General features: G+C 40.2%; 2 protein-coding genes across 3 annotated transcripts in view; one reads left to right on the top strand and one right to left on the bottom strand.

The window, feature by feature from the left end:
• MMAB (metabolism of cobalamin associated B) overlaps positions 1-11,362 on the bottom strand; it is a 379,881-nt gene extending 368,519 nt beyond the window's left edge. Inside the window, exon 1 of the mRNA XM_044068508.1 lies at positions 11,147-11,362. Coding sequence (XP_043924443.1) covers positions 11,147-11,271 — 125 coding nt within the window. The 5' untranslated portion in view covers positions 11,272-11,362. The remainder of the gene's footprint in view (positions 1-11,146) is intronic.
• Positions 11,363-11,471: 109 nt separating this feature from the next.
• The window catches only part of MVK (mevalonate kinase), a 492,094-nt gene continuing 486,504 nt past the window's right edge, over positions 11,472-17,061 (top strand). Inside the window, exon 1 of one of the 2 annotated variants that reach the window (XM_044068507.1) lies at positions 11,472-11,687. The gene's annotated coding sequence lies outside the window, so the exon portion shown is untranslated. The remainder of the gene's footprint in view (positions 11,688-17,061) is intronic. The other variant, XM_044068506.1, reaches the window with a different exon arrangement.

Here is a 17,061-nt window from a genome sequence, read left to right as displayed (position 1 = left end):
TACCATAGCTTTATACATGTGTGAATTAAGAGCTGGATATATCAGAGACATTTTGTCATTTTATTATTTCAGACTAGTTTACCCATATATGCGATATCTCAAGATTATCTCACATAAGATGTTTACGCAACCTCAAACAACTAGAAAGACTTGCCATCCCTATATGCAATGTCGCTCCTCTCGATTTCAACTGAAGTTTCAAATCATATCATCAGAACTCAGTTCAATGCCATCAAAGGCTAGTTTGAAAAAGAAAATATTAACAAAAACACAAAAAACATGGCTTCTCCTAGGATAAATGGCTTGCCCAAAAGTCCATACAATACAATTCACACACAAAAGAAGGGTAAAACCAAAGCACGATCCAGCGATCCGTTTAAATGCAGAGTCCATAGTTTTTACGTTTGTGCTAGGCTGGATCAGGCTTTGGTTTCATCCTTTTTTGTGTTTGGATTATATAGTTTGAAAAAGAAACTCCAGCGGTTGTACAATGCACAAATAAAACACATCTAGCAAGCTTGTGGAGTGTCAGCTCTTGAAAAGCCAGGGCAGATGATCTTAAATCCTGAGCAAGTCTGCAAAATAGCATAAGTAATGTGAATCTCACATACAGAAACTGACAAAGTGCATTCCAGCAAGACACTGTAAGCTGCATACTACCACCTTTCGAGAAACTAGGGATAATCGCACTTAAGATTTCGGGTATTATCTGAAGAATGTATACCAATGCAGAAAGTAATAATAATAACCCATTTGTTAATCAGTTGGGCCCACTGGACACAATCCCTTTTCAGGAGAAACCCAGGAACAATGTCTGCTTAACAGACTTGCTGAAAATCACACAGTAGACAAATCAGGGCTGAGGGAATCAAACCACTGTACCATGGAACTACAGATCACAGCCTTAACCCTTTGTGTCAACTGCTAGATTTGAATACATAGTCTAACACCAGGCTCACAGGCAAATTTAATGTTACAGACATCTTATTTGCAATAACCCAAATGAAAGGAGGTAGCCTGGCCGGTCAAAATCTTATTGCATATAAGCAATGAGCAGTTACCTAGCAAAAAGGAAAAATGCCTGAAAACTCCTTTTCTTTGGTTATAAAACCATTTGCGACTCCACTCCCACCTTTAGTCATAGGGCAGCCATCATTTTAACAACTTTCATTTACAGTACTAGCCACACCTTACAACTTGGTTACCTGCACTAACCAAGTATTCTCTGTCCTGGCTCTTAAATTATGGCTGCCTGTATTTTCCAGACTCTGCAAAGTATCCATCTGCAAGAAATTCAGAGAAAAGAAAAGAAAACAATTAACATTTCCTCAAAAGGAAAGCCACTTGTACCTGCTTCAACCATAAACCAACATAAACTAAAACAAAAATGTTTTGGTATTAACACTTTTCTTAACCTTACTTTTTCTTAACAGTATGCTTTACTCTTCTAACTCTATATTACACAAACTTATTGGTGAGGGGGTTACTTTTTAATTGTCTTGCAAATGCCTAACCAAAATGCAATTAATCCTTCCTCTAGCCAATTCATTATCTTTATAAATATGTATATAAAAACAGATCTACTTTTTCAGCGGTGTGGTTTAAATTCATTGTTTTCTTTTTAAGACTACATCTTTATTTGTATTTTCTTCACAGCATTAAGCAACTACTGGATTCTTTCAAGTGTTCATTTTCAGTGTTTCTATTAAAAACTTTATACTACTGTTTGCATTTTCTTTACTGCACTATATAACCTCCTCTATATCCTCTCTGTTAACACTAACCTCCAGGCTGTTTAACAAACACACAGATAAATAAACAAACTGGGACCACTGGGGCCACATCTTCACATAAAGAAATGGAAGGGAAAATGCCTAATGCATTAATACAAGATCTGAATAAGTTTCACATGTACAGTATTAGGATTACCTGCATAACATAATGGCCATGGTTTAGAAACAAAGTACAATGCATAAGGCAAAATTGTGTGAAAAATGGTGGTGCACAAAGTGGAACTAATTCAGGACATGGGTGGTGTGGTAGTGCAAGAATGTGAAATATTTTGGATGCCACGTTATACAAATGACTGTAAACATAAAGTGTGATAAATGCCAGTGCAGCTGAACTCCATAATTCTCCTAGTGAACAGTGACAAACGCCATGCTATGATGTTAGAGTAGTAGCAGGGACAGCTGAAATATACATGTTAGAGGCTGGCCTTGCAGCCAGAAGCCACAATTGTGCATGTCATTACCCTGTATGTCATCAAGAATGTGACTGCACTTAACATACCATCACCCCCAAGACAAATACGTAGTGGACCACTACCATGAGGGCAAAAAAAATCATACGGAATTTGATACAAATTTGCCACCCTCACATGCAGGCATGATGAATGCCTAGAATTTCAATTTATACAGATACAAAGGTATGTGTAGCACTGACAATCCTTCCTACAGGGACTGCTCAGTGACTAACCTGGGACACGGTGGGTGTATCCCCAAGCATCTACCTCACAGATACTATACCAGTTCCTTAATATCACTTGGCGGAACAGATGTTTCCACATACTGCAAAGGAGAAATGCTAGTGACTGCACCCACATCCCCATCAAGGTCCCAGCTGGGACACAGGAACAATGATATAGCAACCATAAAGGATTTCACTCCATCAACTGCCAGGTGGCCTGCAATGTACAGGGGTATAATTTACAACGTTTCAGTGCACCAACCAAACAGTGCCCACAATTTACACACCTGACACGTGTGACTCGTAACAATGATTTGTGTGTGGGGACCACCTTCAGGGACATCTCACTGATAATGCCAGATATGCCTTGGAGCCACGGCTCATAACACTGATACTCAACCCACAGTCCATGGCAGAGAATACATACAACTCCACACTGTCACAAACCTGCACCATCATCAAACATGTTTGGACTGATGAAGGCCTGAACTTCCTGCTTGGATGCCTTGGGTGGCATGCTGCAGTATGCTCCAGAAACCTGTAGCAAGATATTTTGTGTCATGTTACACAACATGTTGGTGCACAAAGAGCAAGATGCTGCCACTGCAGGACAGGATGTACCAAAGTCAGCAGTAGAGGAGTTGTTCGGAGGATCCAGCTACAGAAGATGACCACACGAGGTGGAGATGGACACAGTACGTTATGAAACTGGCCAAGAAGCAGCATCTGGTTCACAACTATAAGCAAGATTAGATATAACAAACATTAACAGTGATGCAAGCAATGCTGTAACCAGGCTATGGTGTACTGCATATGGACTGTCCAAGCTATGCATCAGATATAAGCTTCCCAGGTAACACAGCACTGACAGCAGAACACAACTGTTAATATACACACAGGTGAGGAAGGCCACAATGACAGTGTTTGGCAATTAGCAAAATGCTGGTGGGATAATAATGTGTATATGTGTGACAGAGAGAGATGGCCTGACTATTGTAGTGTGCTTGGGCGACTATGTGGGGAAAGGACAGTGCTTCCTATGGGGATACTGGTCACTGTGAGTGTGTGGGTGCAACCTCTGTATGCATGTGTCTGTGATAGGCCTGGGGGCCCTAAGTAGGTAATGGCACTGCCCCATACATCCCCATACACAGGGGTGTGCACACTCCAAGGAATGTGACTGACATCAACAGTGGCTATCACATGCTGGTGAGCTTTGTGAGCATGAATGGCAGGCTATACCATGGTGATGACCATCACGTCTGCAAGGGAGGCCACATTGGGCCATACCACCCTCAACAATGTTAGTGGGTATGGTGAATGTGGCTTTACATGTCAATGACCTACCTGTTCAGTGTTTGTTTTTACTGTAAAGAGATGATAGAGAACCACATGAACTGCATCAACCCCTGGCATGCAGCAACAGACACCAATGGAAACCACTGACTCTCCTGGGACAATGCCAATATACTGTCTATGCATACTAAGCCCTCTCTTGGTCTTGCAGCTTGTATATTACTCTAATCAGCTCTGCTGCTGCTGGAGTAGCATCAGCCTGTGTATGGATAATTGTCCAGCACCAATGTTAAGTAATGACCACTGCAACACAGTTTTGGCAGGAAGAAGAATAGTGGTGTTGTTAGCTATCAGCATTCTGCTCACTAATGGTGTCCCCATGTTCAGTGCAGCCACCAGCGCTCAAGTTTGGTTGTTAGGCAGGAGACAAGGGTACACCATGTGCTGGTGTATTGGCCAATTTCTGTCCTTTAATGGTCACTTGGGACTGAGAGGTGGGTTGCACAGGCAATGGAGCTGCATTAGTGGAAGGGGTAGGTAATGTAACTGCCACAGTACCCATGGCTGATAGTGGCACTGTGGCTGCCAACTGTGCCATGCTTTGGTTGCAATCTTTGTCAGGTTCAGATGATTCATTGATATCAGGCTTGCCAGCATTAGAGAGTACTTTTACGCAGAGTCACATGTAAAAGGAGCCAGAAACACCCTTGTGTATTAAAACTACTTAGTGGCTAATCTGGTTCACAGTGCTACAACAGCTGTACAATAGTATGGAAAGCAAAGTTAAATTAGTTCACATATCTTTTGCAGGATGTCACAGCTGCCAGAGTACTGTAGTGCCTGTAGGGATAACATGACTGTATTCAACATACGAGAGCTCATGGCTGTGGCTTGTTGTACTACATTATACATATATACAGGGACACCCACCTGGGCAAATAATCCACAGACAGGTGGATGAAGTTCGGCACCAACGTCCAGTCCTCTATGAGACAGAGAGGTCAGGAACTCGTCCTTGTTTGAGGATGTAGTCTGACTTGGCAGACTTCCATTTGTGGCCATTCTCTCCCATGCAAGGTCAGCTGCCTTATTGTGGATATGGTGGATCATGTTGATGACCCTATGGCACACAAATTACAGATCTATCATGGCCACCGAAAGCACTAATATCTGCAAGAGGGTCTGCCCTACATTACTGTGGAAGGTCTGGTCACTTTTATCAGTCTGGAGAATTCGCTGGCTGTGTACAAAGGCCTGCAGCAAAATGCATGTTTCTGCCTGGGAGAACTTCTCCTGATGCTTGCTCTCCTTAAGAGACATCTCATCCTGTAAATGTGAAGACACAACAGTGGTCAACACGTGGGCACGGGTTTCTGCTGCATCCACACTAGGGTCTCCTACCCTTAAGTAAAAATCAAATATAAAGTGTGACACCTGACCCACCACAGCAGCATTGGGGCAGCTGTTTTTAGCTGGATATAGGCGCAACTCCACCACAACATGCCATCCAGCATATACCAGATACACCTGATGTCACAGTGTGTGTGGATACCAGTGCATATGTACATGTGGTTTGTGCAACATATTTGGCCTCAATCATACAAGTGGATGGCTACTGCTGTCTTTCTCCCTTTGGCATTGCTTCACAGTGTGTGGTACTCATGTACCTGGCAGCAGGTTGCCATGTCACCCCAACAAAATAAAGTTCAATAACAATAAACATATGCTAACAGCATAGCCACTGCCCAATGTTGCACGTACCATTAATTTAGCAGGTGTGCAACAGACAGGAATATGTGGCCTCACAGCAAGTAATTTCTGAGTATGTTAGGTACAACTTCTGAGGTGCTCTCAGGTTATTTGTTACAGTTTCTTATTACAACAACCCCCTCCAAAACAGCATGTGTGCACATATGTAGTACACCACCTTCCATACAAATTGACAAGTATGCCCTTATCACAAGTGCTGTAACTGCCTCTATATTTTCTAAAAATCTCACAGTTAATCTTGTATTGATATAAATCATATCACCATAATGGTAATGGACATTTCTGTAGTGCAATTTCAGGCACATAGCATAGCAATTATGCTAGCAAGGCAAGTACGAGTAAACGTCTCTGAATCATGAATTTTACACAACACGCACCAAATTAAAGCTGCACAATGAGACTAGCAGCTGATTGTAAACTTGCATAAATGACCACAAAGCAAACTGCATATGCCCAGGCAGGTCAATGAACCTACTCCCCTTAGGGGCTGCGCAAAAGTGCAAATTTGGACAGGAATGACAGTTGTGTGTGTGTATATTATACAAGTCAACAGGACTTCCACACCCCAAACATATTGTCTTCATCTATGCAGCATTATAACTAGCACTGTGCACCATCACTCTGCCTGCTGCCCATCGACGTACATCATGTGATGGGTATAGTGTGCATCAATGTGATTCTGTTACTATTTTCCTCCAGGCTGCAACTAATAAAGTAGCCATGGATTCTAAAGATGCTGACTGTCAAAGAGCTTCCATGTGGTGCAAGAAAGAGACCAAGACGTTCTTATACTTCCAGCAATGGAATCACTGGGACTGCCTGCATGGAGAACTCTTATGAGGGTCCCCAGTGCAAAGTGGATACCTGGCATTGCCTTACTAGGGTAGTGAATGATGCCATAGGTATTTTGTTACTCCTAGGCAATGTACCACATTAACACTTAATACTGGTTTACTATCCAAATTTCAGATGGTGGTTATGCAAACTTGGATGGTCGAAAGGCTCTTTTCAAGATAATGTAATGCCGCCGAACTGAATACATTTAACTTAACTGGAGATCGCATTACAGTGGGGATTGGGAAATTTATCCTTTTCTTCACTGTAGTGCAATCTCAGAGTTTGTATATATAATTATCAGGGGGTGTCGGGGGGGAGGGGGGCTTCCCCCCTGCAAAACATTACTTGGAAATCACTGGAAGTCAAGGTAAGTTGGGTAATGTGAATAATGTTGAATATCGTCATATCAACATTACTGCTTTCATTGTTTTGAGTACACGATGTTTCTATTTTCAATGTTTTTTTTCCAAGTATGTCATTACTCATAGGTTTATAGGATGATACTATGCCATTGGTCCAGAGGCCCTTATAAGCCTATCCAAGAATTTTGCCCATGTTCCCACAAAGTCAGCACCTGTTTGACATGTCTAGCAGGGACACAGCTGTGATCCCAGGGGTGAATTTTCTGTTTCCCATCCAGTCGTCCAGGTTCCTCTTAAAGAGGGCTAGTGAGCTACTCTACCAGACATGGAGAGGGAGTCTATTCCACAGATGGGGAGTCTTTGGGACACAAACCTGCCTTGCCAACAAGTTCTGTTAATGTCATATAGGTTGAGGCCTTGCATGCGGGTTGTGCAAATGGAGTTTGACTTAAGGATATGCAGCAACTCCATCAAGGCTAGCTCTGAGATGGCCTTGTATGCCAGACACAGGTAATTTCTGAGCAGTCTGTACGAGACTTGAGTAGAGAGACAGGGCTCTTAGCCTATCTGTATAGGATCAGTGCTTGAGACCCTGGATTTTCCTGGTCAGGAACCTCTGTAGTCTCTCCAGTTGCTGCATGTGCTTGGCAAGGTACATGCCAAAGAGAGCATTGTACTAGATAATGGGTCTGATAAGGGAGGAGTACAGGGATGTTATGACCTCCTTGTTCCTGGATGAAATACCCTTACTTATGAGGTGGGCCATGTAGAAAGTCTTCCGTACAACGGAGGCAACATGGTGATCAAAAGCCGGGTTGCTATCAACCAGGGTGCCGAAGTCCCTCATGACTGATTGCTTGCTTAGTACGTTATTAATGTGATGATTAGTGGGGATGCCATTTTCCCCAAAGGGGATAATGATGCATTTCTTGGGATGCAGTTTGAGGCCAAGCGTCTGGCACCAGTCATTAGTTTGGGCAAGGCCCTTTTGGAGGATGTTCTCATCAGTAGGGGAATTTAAGACGGTGCCCAGCTTGCAGTCATCTGCAAACGTGGTCCGACATTGACCACTGGTTTTGGCTTGCACCTCAAAAAAAGTGTATCCCAAACAGTAGAGGCCCCAAGACTGATCCTTGTGGTACGCCGCTTGTTATGGGTCTTCTACTAGAGGTGGCTTCCCCTATTTTGACTGAGTGGGTTCCATCAGTGAGCCAGTTAGCTACCAATCTGGTAACATATGGGTTGATGCTTAGCTGGAAGAGTTTATCTATTATGCATGAGTGGGGAATAGGAATAAAGACTTTGGCTAGGTCAAGGTAGGCGGTGTGTACCATCTTCCCCTCATCCATGGCTTTGGTGACGGTTTTGAAGAAGTCGACCAAGTTTAACAGGCATGATCTCCCTCTGGCAAAACCAAACTATGTGGGGTCAAGCGTTTGGAGGTTGCCAATGTCCTTTTTTATAAGGATGATAATGTTCAAACATGTGTGTTTTAGAATTTTGATAGTAAACCCTTAATACTATTTATTTCATCTAAGATAGGTACCGTCCTATTCCAGTATTCTCTCCCACTTCAGCAAGGAATCAGGAATGCGAGAGTGAGGAGGAGGGATGGGCATAATGGTTAAGGTGTTCACCTCACAAACACAGGGTGCAGGGGTTGATTCCTATCTTTGAGGGTCATTGACTAGGCTTAAAACAACCCACAAGGGCAGCTAACCTAGTACTAAACTATGAACCTATGTTGTTGGATTAAGTAAACGCGCTCTGCTCAGACATCTACAAATAGCTTAATCTTGGAGAAACTCTGACTACATTTGTAAAGCTAGATTAAGAGAATGGGACTTTGTCTTTAACAGACAAGAAAGAAAAGAAATTGTTTAACACATATTGGTCAAGTGCAGAAAAAACAATGTGCGACAAATTGTTGGAAAAAAAAAAAAAGTAAATAAGGATGACTGGGACATTGGCAGAATTTGGAAGAATCATTTCATTGATGACTGTTGCCATGGCTTTCAATCTTCCTTCTCCAAAATATGGAACAAATGGTCAAAATATGGAACACATACTGTGGGCTTACTAACAACTTCTTATAGAATGGTTAAAATGTGTTAATGCTACGGTACTTTTCCGTTATCGGGGCAACAATTAAAGATACAGCGCTGCTTTTTTCAAAGCACATCATGTTTAATTCCAAAAATAGTGATGTGTGGTTAGGGAATTACTTTTCTAAAAATAATAACATAAATTATGTACCCATAAGAAGATCATCACATCGACTAACACCTATGCTGTACGCGAAGAAACAATACATATAATTTGACGGCTCTAGGGGAAAGCTGTCTGATCAGCAATCAACACACATGGCTTGTCTGGTAAGTGTTGCTCGGCAGAGTAATAAATATGGTAAAACACTAGCGAGAGGTCTCAAGGATGCTGCCATGGCTCCCGAAACAGTAAACCTACAGGGTTCAAATGGAGAAATGTGCAGCTTAGATGTCAACTCTGTTTGGAAGGAATCCAGCGTCATGCAAGGTCACAACTCTGTGAGAAACAGGACTAACTTCCCATTTGGGGATATACTGTCAGAGTTCCAGCTCAGTAGGGTGCAAAATGTACAGCAAAGTCAAACTAGAATTGGTTTGGATGAAAAGAACAAACATTTGGTACAGAGCTCAGTGGGGTGCAAAATGTACAGTAAAGTCAAACTAGAATTGGTTTGGATGAAAAGAACAAACATTTGGTACAGTAGAAATGGTTTAAAACCTGTTTTAAGTGCAGGTGGTATAGCTCTGAGTTGGAGTACGCAAGAAGAGAAATAAAATACAAATTTGAAAGAAACGTAATTTGAGTAGTTGGATGAAATTACATTGCTTTGCAGTAGATTTGTAACATTTAGCAGGCAATAACTACTGGCAAGCATTTCAGGTTTATTAAAACAATAAACAAACTTTGCTATTGCAATTCAATAAGTACACCCAACGAAATGTTAAGAAGCCTGCTTTGCCGCTATACGTCCTTGGAGTAATTTCCTGCACACCTACAGATATTGCCATTAATCTTACATTATAAGTTTAAAGACACAGTGGGAAGTTATGATTTTGGGCTAATATATTGTTCATATTTGCTGTATTTATTTATTAAAGTTGTTGACCTAGATAGTGGGAGAAACACAAGCACACTTTTTACTGGCATATAGTTTTCCATTCAACGTGCTCATTACAACTGTTGCCCCGATAATGGAAAAGTACCATGCTTACAAAACATTCTTTTGATTAATTAATATGAATCTGTGTTATTTGTCATGGTTATTACTGAAAAAAGTTATAACGAGTGAATGTGTGACAGAACTTTTTAACGTGGAACATTGAGGAACATAGACTTTTTAAGACTGAAATTGGAGGAACATTCCTTATAACAAGGTACACTTGAGAGGTACGGCGGTTGCAGCCACATTATCTCTGTTATAAAAGAGTTGCAACCCTGCAAGTAAAGGTACATTTGTAAATTGTACTTACCTAAACCAGTAGATGTTCAAATTCTTCATTGCTGTAGTAATCTATGGGTTGCATCCTGCCATGCATGCAGCTACCTATAAAAGCAGATGTTCAAATTCTTCACTGCTGAAGTAGCCTATGGGATGCATCTTGCCAAGGGTACGGCAACCAGTACCCTTCCCAAATCTCTGATCCCCCATAATTAAATAAGCCATCTTCTCCAGACACTGGCATATTTTTAAAAAGGAAATTATTTACAGCGAAAAGTTTGAATCTGCTTGCAGTACATAAACAAGAAACAGGTTTTGTTGAAAGATAATTGTAGCATGGATAAATACAGTTATGAAAAAAAATATATATATATATATCTGACAGGAAAATAGTGTTAACTGGAAAACACTAGCATTTCTACACTGATTAAGCTTAAAAAATTGTGCACCGGTTGATTCCAGTCTTGTATCTGTACTTTTAGAGAAGATCAGCATACCTCACAACCTCTTAACACACAACACACACAAAAAAGTGGACAAAGCCCAAAATAATGGGGGGGGGGGGGGGCAAAGACCCAAAAATCAGGACAGATTTTAAATACTGCTCTTGTAATCTTAGAAAGCTGATGGAATAACAGGATTTGTGCTAGCATGCATTTTCTGAAGGATATAAAGTCTGACATGCAAATGCATGTCATTATTTAAATCTCAGTGATCTGCCAGTAAGCCACAAATTTTGTGAGGAACAGACCAAAAATATGAGGTGAAAATCTGGACAGTTGAGAGATGTGACACTGATTTTAAGATATGGTATTTCACCCAAAGACAGCGATGTGTTTATTTGTGAACGGAAAGTCATACTGTGCTGCACGGATACGTTTTATAAAATGTTTGTATTCATTTCTGTATTGCTCAGACCACTCACCTTGCTGCATCCTGCTTTTGGTTACAGTACCACCGGCTCCTCGACCTCGAGGCACACAGCTGTTGGCCGATCCTAGGAGCAAATACAGTTCTATGAAAAGTTAGCCTTGAAGCTGTCAAAGCCATTGTTTTCAAATTTCAGTTAACCTTTTCATTGACTACTATTACTACCGTCTAGTAATGTTTTCCGTATTTTGAAATCAACACATCACGTGGATTCACACTACTAACAGCGGCTTTAATGCGATTGGCTGGACTTTATTCATTTTATTCTGTGATTGGGCTGTTGACAGGCTCCTGACTCCGGTTTCATTCTACGTAATTGTAATCTTGAAGGCAGCTGTAGTTTCTTATTGGATACGGCAAGGCAGTACTAACCGAGTTAAATTCGATAGCTGAGAAATATAATTAGCTAGATGCATGTATTTTCATTCTTTTTAGCATTTGATTGTTTATAATAATCTTGTTATTGTCTTCCTGTGCAGTCAATGACAGCTTAGTGCGTGGCAGAAAAGTGGAGTAAGTGTGCGTTCTGTATTCAAGTAAGAGATCACTGTCCATATGTTAAATGTGTAGTTAGCACTTGTGCACAAGATTCATTTTGTTGTTGCAGTGCAATGCTTTGCATTAGTACTTGTTAGAGAAATAAATCACAACCCGAATATATTTTGGAAAACTTTCTTGTTTTGCTTAAAGCTACAGTTGTGGTGGGTTTTTTTCACGTTTATATTCTGTAATAGACAGGATGGAATACATATGCATTTCTGCAAAAATCACTTTTAGCTTAAGGTATTGTGAACTAAGAAAGCATATTAGCATAAAAATTGCGATGCATTAGTAACTGGAAGGACGTGGTAAGAAAGACCAGACGTTTAAGTTGAGCTCGGTAGATACGTGTTTATTAACATATACTTTAAGTGACGTTTTTGGTTGAATACATGCTTCATAACTGCTTTGCTGTGATTTTTAATCCGTGGTGGTTGAGATTTATGGTTGGATATGATGGCTAGCGATGATATTTTTATTCTTTTAATGAGCAAGTGGTAGAACATTATTGCTTAGGAATGTGAATGTACTTAAATGTACACATTCCGACAATTGTAACAGCTACAGTGACATGTCTATCTGTAATTATTTTTTTCTGTATCCTGATTCAGCAGAATTTACAGGGAATGGCTATTGTTAATGGCTCAATTAAAATGGATACTTTTGCTGAAAGTCGGTTAGTACTACCTATATTTGATATTCTGAATGCACACGAAAAAAATTGGTATTGATATCTCAAGCATTCTTGTGCCACTTACACCATAGTATCTCTTTTGGAATTGTTCATACAGCTGTTAGAGTTAGTGGCTCTGCAGAATCATAAAAGGTTGGATAACATTGCATTAATAATTCAACTTGGAATAATAATTTTGACAAACAAGAAAAAGTACTTTAAGGAGCAAAGGTGCTGAACAAAGCTCTGTGAAATTAGGGGAGAAGAATGATGGACTGGAGATTTTCATTTGAAATTCCAAAGTTATGGAGAACTTATAACGTAGAAAAAACAATAACACTGGTTGTAACAAGGCTAAAACAAGAGCATTTAATGGAGTAAGCACTTTCACGGATACACTGCTTGCGGTGTATCAGTGAAAGCGCTTACTCCATTAAATACTCTTGTTTTGGCCTTGTTACAACCAGTGTTACTGTTTTTTTCTTAGTACATTTTGCTTTTTCACTGGTTGTTTTATCTGTTTGGGAGTTTTATTTAATAATATAGAACTTATAACTTGTTTGAAAATCAATAATTCTTTATTGAAAATGAAAGTTGAACAGTTGAGCACTTTTGCCCTTAATTGGGCTTCATCAGATTTAACTCCAGCTCAAAAGACAGGTATGCAGCATTTATATGCTTTTGGACATAGTTCATTGTCAGTTCAATCAAGCTGGGGCTGTACATGTAAGACATAGGCTGGTTGGACAAGCTGTCATGCAGTAGGTCACATCTTTCACACCTGTTCAGCATATCTATTCCTGAAAGTAGTTAATAGGTTGTAGCGTATATGCCGTTTTCCTATTCTATGTGGGTAGTGGCTAGTCATTAATGCAAACACACTTTATCTTTTTTCTGATGTGACGAGTTCATGCAGTTCGGTACAGTTACCATGGCAACAAGTCACAGTTTTGCAGCATGCCAGTAGTGCGGCCACTAGCCAGGTATTATCTTGGTGTGTGAGATGCTGCAGAGAAGAAAGGTGTGCAAGTGTGGAGAAGGCTCTATGACATGCGTCTGGAGCATTTCTCCCTGGGTCTCCTCTGAAAATTGGCTCATTCCAAATCAGACTTTTTCGGTTAACAAATGTAAAATAAAATAAATAAATAAATAATGGAGTCTTAAGCAGTTGGTCATTATTGCAGTTTCTTATATGGGAAAAAATGAGACTCATCTGTGTCTATTGCAGTACTGCCCTTTCTGTGAGTGATTGTATTAACTCATTGTTTCCTACAAGAGTATAATCATCAAGAAAACAGAGATCCTGTGTATCCTGTAAGAGTATACTTATCCTTGCAGGAGACTTCCCTGTACTCCTGAAACTAGTATAGTTTTCCGTTTTCAAAGTCTAATTTCCAAAGTCCTGGTAAATGGGCATACATAAACCTAGGGAATTGACAGGCTGGCATAATTTGGTAAGCATGACAGTGAAACGGTCAGCACAGGATGCCTGCAGCTGGGGTTATTAAGGAGTGTTTACAATATGTCATGAAAAAAATGGGGACTATTCATAGGATCATAGGAGATTACTAGGCTAATGGCCCTGGGGCCCTTCCAAGCTTAGCCAAGAATTTATCCCCAAAAAGAAACTTCAGTCAGCACCTGTCGCCCCTGTCAATGAGCGACACAGGTGGAACTGCTGGGAAAAATTTATGGTCTCCCATCCACTCAAGGTTGCTTGTGAAGAGGGTCAGTGAGGTGCTCTGTTTGACATGTATGGGAAGGAGACTGGGCAGCCTCTGGGAGACAAACCTGTCTCTCCAGCAGGTTTTGTTGATGTTGCATATTAGCTTCAGGCTTTTTGAATGGGTAGTGCGTGAGGAGTTAGGCTTATGGATATGGAGCATCTCTAGTAGGGCAGGGTCTGAGATTGCCTTGTAGGCAAGACACAGATCACCCCTGAGCAATCTGTACGATACTGAGTAGAGTGATAGTGATTTCAGCTTGTCTGCATAGGACAGGTGTGGGAGGCCATGGGTTTTCTTTGTGAGGTATTTCAGTGGCCTTTCCAGTTGGTACAAATGTTTGGAGAGGTACATTCCAAACAGGGTGTTTTACTCAATTATTGGTCTAATGAGGGAGGAGTATAGAGAGGTAATAATCTCCTTTTTTTTTGGATGCAATCCCTTTACTTATTAGATGAACCAAGTAAAAAGCTTTTTTGACCACTGCCACTACATGATGGTCGAATTTGAGGTTGTTATCAACTTGAGTGCCCATGTCTCTCAGCACAGGTTGTGTGCTTAGGGGGTTGCCGTTGATGTGGTAATCAGTAGGGTCGTGTTTTTGCCGAATGGTATGATGATACATTTTTTTGCATTTAGCTTGAGGCCTAGACTTTGGCACCAGTCATTAGTTGCTGTGAGACCCTCTTGCAGTATATTAAATTAATTAAATTTAAATGCACAGTTGTCCAGTTTTAGTGGGATAGGCAAGGAGTTCCAGTGTCTGTGGTGAAATGGGAAAATGTAGTGAATCTTCAACTGTATTACTGGATTTCAAAGTGATTAATAACCTCTGATTTTCTGAGTGAAGGTAAGTGGTGGGGCATAGTGCTTGAGGATGTTTTGTAGAGAAGGGCATGTGTGTGGTTCGTGTATTGCTTTGTGGGCAGTTTGAAGCTGAGTGACTGTAAAGGTGATTAGGTAGTTCTAGCCACTTGAGCTTCTTTATAGTGTTAAGCAGTGGTGTGTACAGTAGGTTGCATTAGTTGCAAATTTGGCTATTTTGTTAAAGCATGTATCTAATTTATTAGTAGGGTGGCTTGAATGTTTATTAATATGGGTGATACTTAGAGAAGGTAGGATGATGCTAAGGATTTTCTTGAGGAATCTGTGATGTAGGGTTTGTTTTAGTAGAGGAAGCCCAGTTTTTGGTGAGTTTTCTTAATGGCCCCGAGTGCTACTTGGGAAAAAATTTAGGTTATGGTCTTTTATGACTCCTAGTAGCTTGGTATCTGTTATAGTGTCTATGATGGTGGTGTTTGTTGAAGTAATATTAAAGGATGTACTAGTTGTTGAAAGAGATCTGGGCATGGGAAGCATTCATTTTGATTTTTAGTATTCGGGATTAGCTGATGAGCGTTTAGCCACGATTCTATGGAAGTGAAGTAGTCTTGAGTCATTTGCTGAAGTGGAAAGCCTTGAAGCTGAGCAGATGATGGTGGCATTAAACTACTGGGCCTAGTATATATATATATATATATATATATATAATTTGCATAGTTTTGGTAATATTATAAAACGGCAGTATGCTATCCCCTGTTATCATACACCATTGGAAAGCTCTTGGAATAGCTGAACAGTTCTGTCACTGATATATTGTATCCATCTTGGACACTTGCAGAGATATAACCCTTTGTTTCACTATAACACTAGTAATTCTGGCAAACAGAATGCAGTTTTTCTTTCATAAATTTGCAGTATAAAATAACCATCTGCACACAGACCTTTGATACTAACACCAATGTATAACTCATTGTCTATCAAAGAGCTATGATATTTAATTTTTTTTGTAACTCACACCATTAATCAGATATTATAAATGTAGTAAAGTGTGTTAGAGAAAAGCACTCGGGAAGCAAGTGGTTTCTTGGCCTAGAAGTTCTCAGGAAGCAAAGGTGTTAATTAGCCTCCTGTTGTTCAGGATTGAATGAGTTAAGAATGATGTGACAAACAGCCAAATTATAATCTTTGACTACTGTATATAGTATTGTAAAAATAACTGCAGGTAGTCAGGACCATGTTGGGGACTGTCTAGCTGACCCAGTGACTTAACGCATCTGTTTTGTATACCTTATGGCAGGTAAAGCACCACCCTTTCCATGAAAAAAAAATTAATTTAATTACCAAGTTGCACATCTGTTATAAGTGTGTGCTAACTAGTCACAAGTTATTTAAGTAATATAACGTTTATGTCAAGTGTAGTACCACCATTTCCATGAGATATATTTCAGTATCTGTTAGCTAAGTAAGACTTAACATGTTGTGGAATCAAGCATATTTAAAATACATTGGCTAGTGAAAAAATGTATACATCAAAAGCCTTCCACTGATTATAGAGTCACAGCTATGACTTGGATAACCAACCCATAATTAATATGGTTATGCAAAGATCTTCATGTTCTAAACCATGTGGCTCAGCTAAGCTGATGTCATCACTGTACAATAAGCTGTACAGCAAGTCATTAAAGTAGATAAAATTTAAATGTACCATTTGTGAGGTGTGAATGGGTTCTGCATGTGCTTGGGTCTAAGATAAACTTCAAAATGCTGTGACTGTGAACCTGTTCGGCTTAAATGCACAAGGATATGACTGACTCCTTATTTGGCATACTCCATGTAAGGACAATAGATGTCAAATCAGTTCTGTTAAAAGAGACAGGTTGCAAAATGTGTGTCATAAGTCATAGCAACTAGTTAAGGTTTTGAAGACAAATGTCTCCAGTAGCATGATAGTAACATGGAAATTGTCACGGTTGTAATCCATAGCCTATTGCTAAGTAGCCTATTGCTAAGTGTAGTTCCCACTGTTGGAACCAGTGAGCCTTCACTAAATGTTTGTTGTATCTGTGTCTGTTGCTTGCAAAAATTCTTAGTGGAGCTGTCAAGGAGAACTGTCTGATCCTTGGTAGTGTGTTAAAGCTTCTTGATCACCAA

This window comes from Protopterus annectens, chromosome 4.part0 (assembly GCF_019279795.1).
Source record: "Protopterus annectens isolate FY-2018-M chromosome 4.part0, PAN1.0, whole genome shotgun sequence".
Lineage (NCBI taxonomy): Eukaryota > Metazoa > Chordata > Ceratodontiformes > Protopteridae > Protopterus > Protopterus annectens.
Note: the sequence above shows the minus strand (reverse complement) of the source record. Positions and strands in the feature narration are given on the sequence as shown.